Consider the following 9,744-nt stretch of genomic DNA (forward strand, 5'->3'; position numbering starts at 1 on the left):
GAGGCGCGGAGCGGGGCGGCCCCGCTCAGCCGGCAGCCGTGATTGAACACGGGATTAGCACAATGGAGCCCTAATCGAGGGGAAACGTTTCTTTTCACGCTAAGCACCGTAATTAATAACGCGAATCAATTAATTTGACTTTTATTGTGCCGAAGAAAAGCGCAACAAATGGAACAGGGGGCTGCGGAGTTGGGGTTTTTCCTCTTTTTTTCCCCGGGAGAGGCTTTGCGGCTCTCCGATTGTCACACAAGGCGAGTGTGTGTGTGAGCGTGTGGCTCTGTGACTGCGCGTGTGACAGCGGGCGGTGCGCGGGCGCGGAGGTCACGGGCCGCGGAGATCCTGCGGAACGGAGCGCGGGGGGAAAGCGGCTCCGCGCCCGCGGGAAGGGTCCCCCATCCACCCCCGGGAACGGGCCCGGGACAGCGACCCCTCCGAGCCCCGACGGCTTTGGGACAAGGACGGGAATGGCTCTCCCTAAACCAGCGCCGCTCGTAGGAAATCGTTGACTCCTGGGGCATTTCCCTAATTTAATTGTATTTACCGAAAGCGGACAACACGTGCGGGAAGCAGCAGAGCGAAGGGCTCGGCGGGACGGATGGAAAAGCCAAACTCCGGGTTCCGCACCGGGGCAGGGCGGGCGGCCGGGCCCCCTCCCGCCCCGCCGGGCGCCTTTCCCCGGGCCGGGGCTTACCTGGGGCCGCGGCAATACGGTCCTCACATTCACACACACTCCCTCATTTCCTACTTTTTCATATGCTAAAGCCCGCAATGATTAAGTCGTTAACACCTCTGGAAAGAAAAAAAAAAAAAAAAAAAGAAAAAAGGAAAAAGAAAAAAAAAAGCAAAGAAAAAAAAGAGAAAAAAAGAGTAACGGCTAAAATGTTCTTTATTTATAGTTTCCCTTTGTTATTTTACGTCTTTTTTGTTTCTCTCTGCAACTAACCTAATAGATAAATCAATAGCTATTCTCTGGTCTTCCCTTCCCAGCTGGTGCTGCTGCCGCTGGAAAAAAAGAAAAAAATTTAAAAAATTTAAAAAATAGAAACCCACAGAAAAGTGGTTTCAAAGCCCAAACTTGGTGCTTTTAAGCGCTCCTGCGGCGGCGCATCCGCCGAGCCTGCGCTGCCGAGCGCCCCGAGAGCGGCGGCTCCGGGCGCTGCGCACCGAGAGCGGCAGCGGCGAGCCCCGGAGCGGCGGCGCTTCCGCGGGGGCCGAACGGTGCCGGTGCCGTCGGGCCCCGTCGGGGCGGGCCGAGCGGAGCCGCCGCCGCTCTTTGTTGACAGTCCATGAAACAACTCGAGTTTTGCATGACTTCACAGCGGGGCGCCTGACGTCAGGCGGTCACGTGGAGCCGCCTCCGAGTATATCTTTAACGGGAAAGTAATCTATCAGGCAGTCGGGACCGCCGCGCTGCCAAAGTGGCGAGCGAGGCCCCGCGACCCCCGGCCTCCTGCCCCCGCCCCGCCCGGCCCGGCCGCCGGCAGCTCCGTCCCCTCCCTCCGCCGAGGGGGGGAAAAAACAGCGGCCAAAAAAAAGCCAGACCAGAGGAGCAAAGAGGGAAGAGGAAAGAAAAAAAAACCCAAACGGCCCAGGCGGCGCGGAGGGCGGCGGAGCGGTGCGCGGCGCGGCCGCGGAGCGGAGCGGTGGAGCGGCGGCGGCCCGCGGAGCGGCCCCATGCGCGGCGCCCCCGGGTGCGCATCGCGGCGGGCGGGATCCGGCGGCGCCGCCTGAGCCCCGATGCCCGGCGGCGGGAGGTGACCGGGCGGCCAGGGCAGCCCCGCGGACGGGAGAGCAGCGGGCGCGGCCGCCCCATGCCCCGCGGGGACGGCGCCGCGGGGCGCAGCCGGGCCGCTCGGGTGTAGCCCCCGGGGCCGGTCGGAGCAGCGGCGGGAGCGGGGCGCGGGGGGAGCCCGGTGCGGGCGGGAGGCCCCGCCGCCGCCGCCGCCGCGCCCCGTCCGCCGAGCGGGGATGACCCTGTCGGGCGGCGGCAGCGCCAGCGACATGTCCGGCCCCGCCGTCCCGGCGGCCGAGGATGTGGATATCGACGTGGTGGGCGAGGGCGACGACGGGCCGGGCAAGGACAGCGAGGGCGAGGCCGGCAGCCCCGCCGCCCTGCCGCGCCTGCCGCTGGACGAGGCGGCGGAGCTGGCGCTGCCCGCGGAGGCGGGCGCGGAGAGCGGCAGCAGCGGCAGCGGGAGCCCGGCCGGGACGGCCCCCGGCGGCGCGGCCGAGGGCGGCAAGGGGGGCGGCGAGGAGGGGGCGAGCGGCGGCGGCGGCGGCGGCGGCGGGGCAGCGGGGCAGAGCAAGCCCAAGAGCAGCCTGGTGAAGCCGCCCTACTCGTACATCGCCCTCATCACCATGGCCATCCTGCAGAGCCCGCAGAAGAAGCTGACGCTCAGCGGCATCTGCGAGTTCATCAGCAACCGCTTCCCCTACTACCGGGAGAAGTTCCCCGCCTGGCAGAACAGCATCCGCCACAACCTCTCCCTCAACGACTGCTTCGTCAAGATCCCCCGGGAGCCCGGCAACCCGGGCAAGGGCAACTACTGGACGCTGGACCCGCAGTCCGAGGACATGTTCGACAACGGCAGCTTCCTCCGCCGCAGGAAGCGCTTCAAGCGGCACCAGCAGGAGCACCTGCGGGACCAGACGGCGCTGATGATGCAGGGCTTCGGCGCCTACGGCCTGGCCGGACCCTACGGCCGCCCCTACGGGCTGCACCCCGGCGCCTACACGCACCCCGCGGCGGCCGCGGCCGCGCTGCAGTACCCCTACATCCCCCCGGTGGGGCCCATGCTGCCGCCCGCCGTGCCGCTGCTGCCGTCCAGCGAGCTCAGCCGCAAAGCCTTCAACTCGCAGCTCAGCCCCAGCCTGCAGCTGCAGCTCAACAGCCTGGGCGCCGCCGGCTCCATCGTCAAGTCGGAGCCCAGCAGCCGCCCGTCCTTCAGCATCGAGAACATCATCGGCGTGCCCGCCGCCAGCTCGGCCGCCAGCGCGCAGACTTTCCTGCGGCCGCCGGTCACCGTGCAGTCGGCGCTCATGGCCCACCAGCCGCTGGCGCTGGCCAGGACCACGGCGGCCATCGCGCCCATCCTCAGCGTGCCTACCAACATCATCGCGGGGCAGTTCCTGCAGCCCGCGGCCCCCGCCGCCGCCGTGCAGGCCAAGTGGCCCGCGCAGTAGCCCCGGGCAGCGCCCCGGGCAGCTCCGGCCGCCCCCCCGGGGCTCCGCGGCCGCCCGGAGCCGGAGCAGCAGCAGCAGCAGCAGCAGCGGGCACCGGCCGCCGCCGCTTGTACATATTTGTATCAAAAATCACTGACGTTGCTTTCGGGGTTTTTATTTTTCTAAAGAGGCGAAAATGACGGTCGCGATTAGGAGCTGCGAACTTTCACTTTTTTTGAAGGTTCCGGCGCTCCGAGCGGTTTTATCCGAAATAAACGAACAAATGAGGAAAAAAAAATTGTATAAAACAAGAAATAAGTGGGCGAAATTTTAAATATTAAACGAACGAACAGGAAAAAAAAAAAGAGAATTTTGGAGAGAAAAAAAAAAGGAGGAAAAACGCTGTCATTCTATTATAGAAGTCTGTTTATATATGAATGAATATATGTATTCTAAATGTTATCCCTTCGTGTTGTACACAACTTTGTAAATAAATTTTTAAAATGCTCTGCCCGTCTCTGTGTGAGCGGTGTCTTTGTGACCGCCGCCCGCAGGACGGGCTGCGCGGCCGCGGGGGCTGGAGGGACGCGCTCGGGGCGCGGCCGCGGAGCTCCGGTTCTCCGGTGCCGCGGGGCTTCGGGTTCCGCGGGCGGGTTCCCCGCGGTCCCTGCACCCGCGCAGCGACAGCGCCCGGCCCTGCTCGTTGGCGGCATCACCCCGGTTCCTCCCAAATCCGACCTTCCCCGGCAGATCCGAGACTCCCGCCAGCGCGCCGTGATTTTTCCCTAAATATATTAATTTTTCTCGGCCTGACTTCAGCACTACATCCCGGCGCTGCGGCATTCCCGGCCGGAATAGGTACGCTTTGGGTCTGCGGTCGGGGCTAATTATAAGGGAAATTATTTTGAATAAAACACGTTGGGTTGATTTAATCAATGTTTACTATTTATTTTAGAGGGGGAAAAATATATATATATATATTCAGGCCGTGGCCGTGCGGGGTCCGAGCGCGGATCTTTCGTTTAGATCAGATAAATAATCAGGGTTAAAGCAGCGGTTCTTCCCCCGGGAAGGGATCGGCCTTTCCCAGTTAATTCCTAATAACTCAGCTTTAACGGCAGCTGTTAAAATTAAAAATAATATACATACATATATACATACATGTATATATATATATATGTGTGTATTTTCGGGGCTAAAATAAGGAGACAGTTAAAATGAAAATAAAAAGGAATTAATATGTAGCGTTCTAATATTTAAAGTGGCGCGTCGGGGGGTTGAGCCTGCTGCGATCTCGGTGTCTCCCGTGCACTGACAATGTTTGATGCTTTATTATCTCCCTCTTAAAAAGTTGAATTTTTGTCACCTTGGAAAAGCGTCGTGGACTTCGCTTTTCCGCTCAAATAATTCGTTGTCTTTGTTAGGAAAATCGGCGGCGTAAAATGCAGGAGGGATGCGGGATGCGGCAGGCTCGGCTGCGGGAGGAGCTGAAGCAGGCGCTTATTTCCCCTCCAACAACCCTCTGGCAGCCGTGGATTTAAAATAAATATATAAATAAAAGTGTCCTTGCTTTCCTGGTAAGCAGTAAATATTATTTCTTCCTAAGTAAATATTTATACCTCCGCATACATAGACTAAAATAAGCCGAGCAGCCCCGGTGATGAGATCGTTTGAACTTTATAAATAAGGACTCGCTAATCGTCTGCCGGGGACAGGGAGGACCTGCAGGGAGCGGGGACACGCGGGGCCCTGCGCGGGCACCCACGGCCCCGCGGAACCCCGCGGAAGGAATGCGGCGCTGTCAGAGGAACGAGCCGCTTCACAGTTGTGTCTGGCTAATCGGTTTTACACAAACAGCAAATGGTGGGTGATTCGTGCGATCGAGGGGGGTTCTATATTTAGCCGATCCCCTGGGAAAAAAGAAAGGAGCCTCTGCCCGGAGTCGCTGCGAGGCTCAAGAAGCTGCTGATCCAGGGCTTCCAGAGGACACCGGATAACAGGGGCTCATTCCATTCCCCAGCCTTTGTTACTTATAAAATTACTCGCTCATATTTCCCCACATAGCAGCAATGCCTCCGCTCGGCATCTGCGCGCCGGCGGCAGCGGCACCGGCAACTTTCCTGCCCGCTGCCTCCCTCCGGGAGCCGCTTCTCCCTCCGTCACCTCCGGCCTCTCTTTCTGTCCCCCGCTGTCCCCTCCATCGCCGAGGACAGCGAGGCCCGCAGGAGAAGCCTTTCCCGGGGAAGCGGCGGCGGCGGCTCCCGGGCCGGGCGGCACGAGGAAGGCGCGGGGCTCGGGAGGAACCCCGGGATGAGCCCCCCATCCAGGGCCGCCGCCTGCCCGCGGCCGCGGGGCCGGGAGCGGCAGCGGGGCCGTGCCCGCAGCCGGGGGCTCCCGGTGGCGGCGGGGCTGCAGTGGCGCACCGGGGCCTGCGGGGGGCGCGGCAGCTCCCGCTGCACCCGCGGGGAACGGGCGCGCCCCCCCGGGGCCGGGAGCACCCCCGAGACCGGAGCATCCCCGCAGCACCGGGATCCGGGAACACCCCCGGAGCATCCGCGGGACCGGGATCGCCCTCACGGCCCGCGGGGCCGGGAGCACCTCCGGGGCTGGGAACACCCTCGGGGCCGGGAACACCCCCGGGGCCCGGAGCAACCCCCGGGGCCGGGAGTCATCGGGGAGCCCGGGAGCAATTCGGGGGATCGGGAGCGCCCGCAGCCCCCGGGACTGCACCGAGCCGGGCGCGCTCTTGCAGCGGGCGGCACGACGGGGCGTCCCGGCAGAGTTACCGGCGGGGATCGGAGATGGGGTGTCAAAAGTCGGTCCCCGAATAGGGGAGGGTTTGCAGCCGGGACGGGAGCGGCTTTCCCGGCTCCCACCCCCACAGCCGGGCCGGGGAGAAGCGGGAGCAGCAAATCCCGGCGGGGTTCCCTCAGCCACGGGCCACAGCCAGACAACAGAAACTCCTTCCCTTGTTCTTTCCCTTGTTTTCCCTTCCACAAACTTATCCGCCGCATATGGCAAAACTTGACACGGCCGGTGACAGATGCCCATTAGTATAAGTCGTGTCACGTCGGTCCCCGGGGTGTGTTGGAAGTAACTAGATCCGAAACACCGGGAAAATGACCCTCCCGCAGCCCCGAGAGTTTACCCAGAACCGCCACCCCTGCACCCTCCCCGACCCCGCTCCTGATTTATTCCAATTACGGCCCCGCCGCTCCCTCCGCCCGGGGAAGGGATTTATAACAGGATCAGCCGATAGGATCTGGCCCTAATCCTCTAAACCATCGCGCTGGTTGAAAAGGGGACGAGATGGGGCTCATCAGGGCCATTTCCTCGGCTGGTGCGGGGCTCTCGGGGAACCCTCTCGTTTTCGCTGCGCGGCCGCGGGAGTTGCGCCCCCCTTTCCTCCCTCTCCGCGCTACCCGGTCCCAACACCGCCTATTTATAGCATCGCTGCTCTCTCCCGGGCACCAAGCGGGGCTGAAAGTTTCGGGCTAATGTGTGTTGAAAGGCGGCGAGCGCTGGAAAAGGCAGGGAAAGACCTTTTGCGGTTATTTATAAGCGTGTGTTTATCGCGCGTGTGTTTTTGTCTCAGTAAGCAGCCCCAGCGTTCGGGGTATCACCCCCAGCCCAGCCCGCGTGGCCGCAGCAGTGTCCCCAGAGGGGGACAGCGATCGGAGACCGCGCTCCGGAGCTGCGGGAGGGCACAGCTGAGGCCGGGGTTACCGCAGGGGACAGCGCCGGGAGCGCTCCGGGCGGCCGGGCAGCGATGTCCTTCCCTTCTCGGTCTGTCGCACCGAGAGCTGGCCGCAGGAATCATCCACCGGCGACACCAGCCCGCTCTGGGACACGGGCAGCGCTTGAGGACGGCTCCGGCTTCCTCGGGAGTTACGGGCTCGGCTCGGAGCCGGCAGTACCGGGGGATTTACCCCGCCAAGCACGGCCCGAGCCGGCCCGGGCTCCGTGTCCTGGGCCGGACACCAAGGAAGGAGCGCCGACATTTGGCTTTGGGATGAGGCACCCCTCATCCTTCGCAGGGTGTCCCGCTCCGGGAGAGAGACAGCAAGGATTGCTTTAGGGGAATTGGGGATTTACCCACACCCGCGCGGGTGGGGGTCAGCGGGCAGTTCCCGGGGGAGGGGGATTTCGATGGGATTTTGCCTCTCGGGGCACCTCGGGCAGTTTCTGTTCTCTCCCTCCTGTCCAAGGTGCGCTCGGGTCCTGTCCCCGCCTGCTCCGGGGAGGCGGAAAACCAGCCTGGCCATTCCCGGGGGCATTTAATCGGTGTTAAAAGGCGGAGAGCGAAGGATCACAGCTAGCTCCGCGCGCAAGTTGCGCTGCCCGTCCCCGGGGCTGCGGAACAGCCCGGGCATCCCCCGGGGCGGCGACTGATGCGCTCCAACCTCCGCCCGCAGCCGGGAGCGTCCGTGCCATCCATCCCGCAGCCTCCCCGAGCCGCACCCGGGCAAACACCCCCCATCCGGCTTTCCTGAGAGGCAACTCTTCAATTCCGGGGGCTTTCATTGAATTACGTGTTACCAGTCCTAAAACGTTAAGCGTTATGTACTTAAAAGATACAGAGCATAGGTATTACATCCACAGGAAGTATTTTAGTCAGTGAATGTTCAATGTAGCAGGTAGAGATGAACTTAGCACGTCTTCCAGACTGAACTGGGAACAGACTCTCCAGCCATAAAATGCACTTAACAGTCTATTTAATAGTGGCGAGGTCCTTGAAAATGCAATATCCATGCTAATCTTGCCTTTTTCTAAATCAGAAATGAAAAATAGGTCAGGAAGGTAGAACCTTCCCCTTCCATTTAAAATGTGACATTTAATCTATTTAAATAACTAAGTAAACTTTATTAATCCGGGATTAGGTAAGCAAGCCGAGGAAGCGGGAACCGCGCGACTTCATAAAGACGGCAAAACGTGAGAGGGAGCGTCCTTGAACTCCAGGTGCGATAAAATCCCTAAAATTCCGGTTTTCTTGAGCTTCAGCGAAAAGGGAAAACCCGGGACACAGGAAAGCCGCCCGACCCCTCCTGTCCAGGAAAGGATGGAGGGAAAGGTCCTGCTCTCCTTTACCGAGGACTCGGAGCATCCCCAGGGCTGGGATCCCCGGGTCGGACGAGGGAAACTCCGTGTAGCTCAGTGCCCAAAAAATGACAGGAATTCAGGAGAAAACCCCAAACCCTCACTAATCTGTAATTACTTTATTAAGTGCCAATATTTAATGGGGGAAAATAAAAATAAATCCATCTCCCTGCGGGCTCAGCTAGTGGTTTCTGACACGTTTAATCCCGGTTTTGCTCGCAAAGGGGAACGCGAAAGAGCCGAGGCTGCTGAGGCACGATGCTCCGTGCCCGCCACATCCCGGGCGATGTCCTGGGCTCGGGATAATCTGGGAATCTGCAGATTGGGAACCTGCAATTGCAAACGCAATTTAATGCAGAGTTTGTTCCCCCGCTCGCTCCGGCACCACAAACGAAATTCTGCAAGAGCTGGAACTTTTTATGGCCGCAGGCTCTTCACCCCCGCCGGCCCCAGCAAAGACTTTCTCGTTATTCCGGCCGCATTTCACCCCAAATTTGTGGATTTTTGCCTTGCCACCGCTCGGCTGCCATCAAGGCAGAGAGCCGAGGTGGAGCAGAGGAGACGGCGGAGCTGCGAAGCCTCCCGAGAACGCCAAGGGTTAAGAAAAGCCGCTTATCTGCTCATTATCGGCTTCTCCCGACTCCTGAGCACCAAACCGCGCTGTCTCCCAGCCCGCCGTATCAATGTGTCCTGAACGCCTTTTCCAGTCATTGATCTGCTCAAAGTCACCGCAGAAACACAAGTGACAGAGACTCAATTCCAGGCGATGCGAGTATTTAGAAAGCATTCAATAAAAAAGCGTTCGCGGGGAGTGAATGATTTCACCTTGCAACAAAGAGCGCTCGGCTAATTGAAATAATGCACTTGAATGTGCGGCCGCGGGCTCCTGCTCGCTTGTCCCAGCTCCAGCACGGAATCAGCAATAATCTCCAAGGAAAAACCCCCAAATTCCTCTTTTTTAAAATTTATTTTTAATTTTTTTTTTGTAATAGTCCATAGGCAACGAACCTGGATTTGGGGGCAGCTGAGTTGTCAGCGCTCCCCGGCCTTGCTCTTTGGGCAATTCCCGGCATGGAAAATCCTGGAGGGGAGAGTAAAAGGAGAGGGCAGAGGCACTGAAATAGGAATCTGCCCTGGTGATTGCTCCGGCTGGGAAATTCACTTGTTTCAGTGCCATAGAGCAGCTCCAGCCGCTGTGTGTTCAGGAGGTGTAACTCTAAGTTCCTAATTGATGAATTTGTAGGATTATCCTTATTTTACAGACTTGTCAAAGTCCTGACATGGACACACTTTACCCAGCAGGAATATAAATAATTGAGTACATCAGATTAGGCAAACTATATAAAATTTGATGGCCATAATCTGCCATTTTCCACAGGATTATGGCTCGAAACACCTTGGCAAGCCAGCAGACAGATGTGATTTTTACCTTTATCTGTTTAAGAGAGATTTCAGTCTCTTCACACCATCCCACATGAGGCAACA

The 9,744-nt window shown here is 59.8% G+C and overlaps 1 protein-coding gene across 1 annotated transcript; it reads left to right on the forward strand.

Annotated features, from left to right (window-relative positions):
- Positions 1 to 1,968: 1,968 nt before the first annotated feature.
- Positions 1,969 to 3,183, forward strand: FOXD3 (forkhead box D3). Its single transcript, XM_054286134.1, has one exon. The coding sequence runs from the start codon at positions 1,969 to 1,971 to the stop codon at positions 3,181 to 3,183; it is 1,215 nt and encodes a 404-aa protein (XP_054142109.1).
- Positions 3,184 to 9,744: the final 6,561 nt, after the last annotated feature.

The sequence above is a fragment of the Melozone crissalis genome, unplaced genomic scaffold (genome assembly GCF_028551555.1).
Source record: "Melozone crissalis strain CALT ecotype California unplaced genomic scaffold, PUWL_Pcris_2 ptg000045l_1, whole genome shotgun sequence".
NCBI lineage: Eukaryota > Metazoa > Chordata > Aves > Passeriformes > Passerellidae > Melozone > Melozone crissalis.

Coding starts and splice junctions, on each gene's coding strand:
- FOXD3 (XM_054286134.1), top strand. CDS start 1,969: ATGACCCTGTCGGGCGGCGGCAGCGCCAGCGACATGTCCGGCCCCGCC.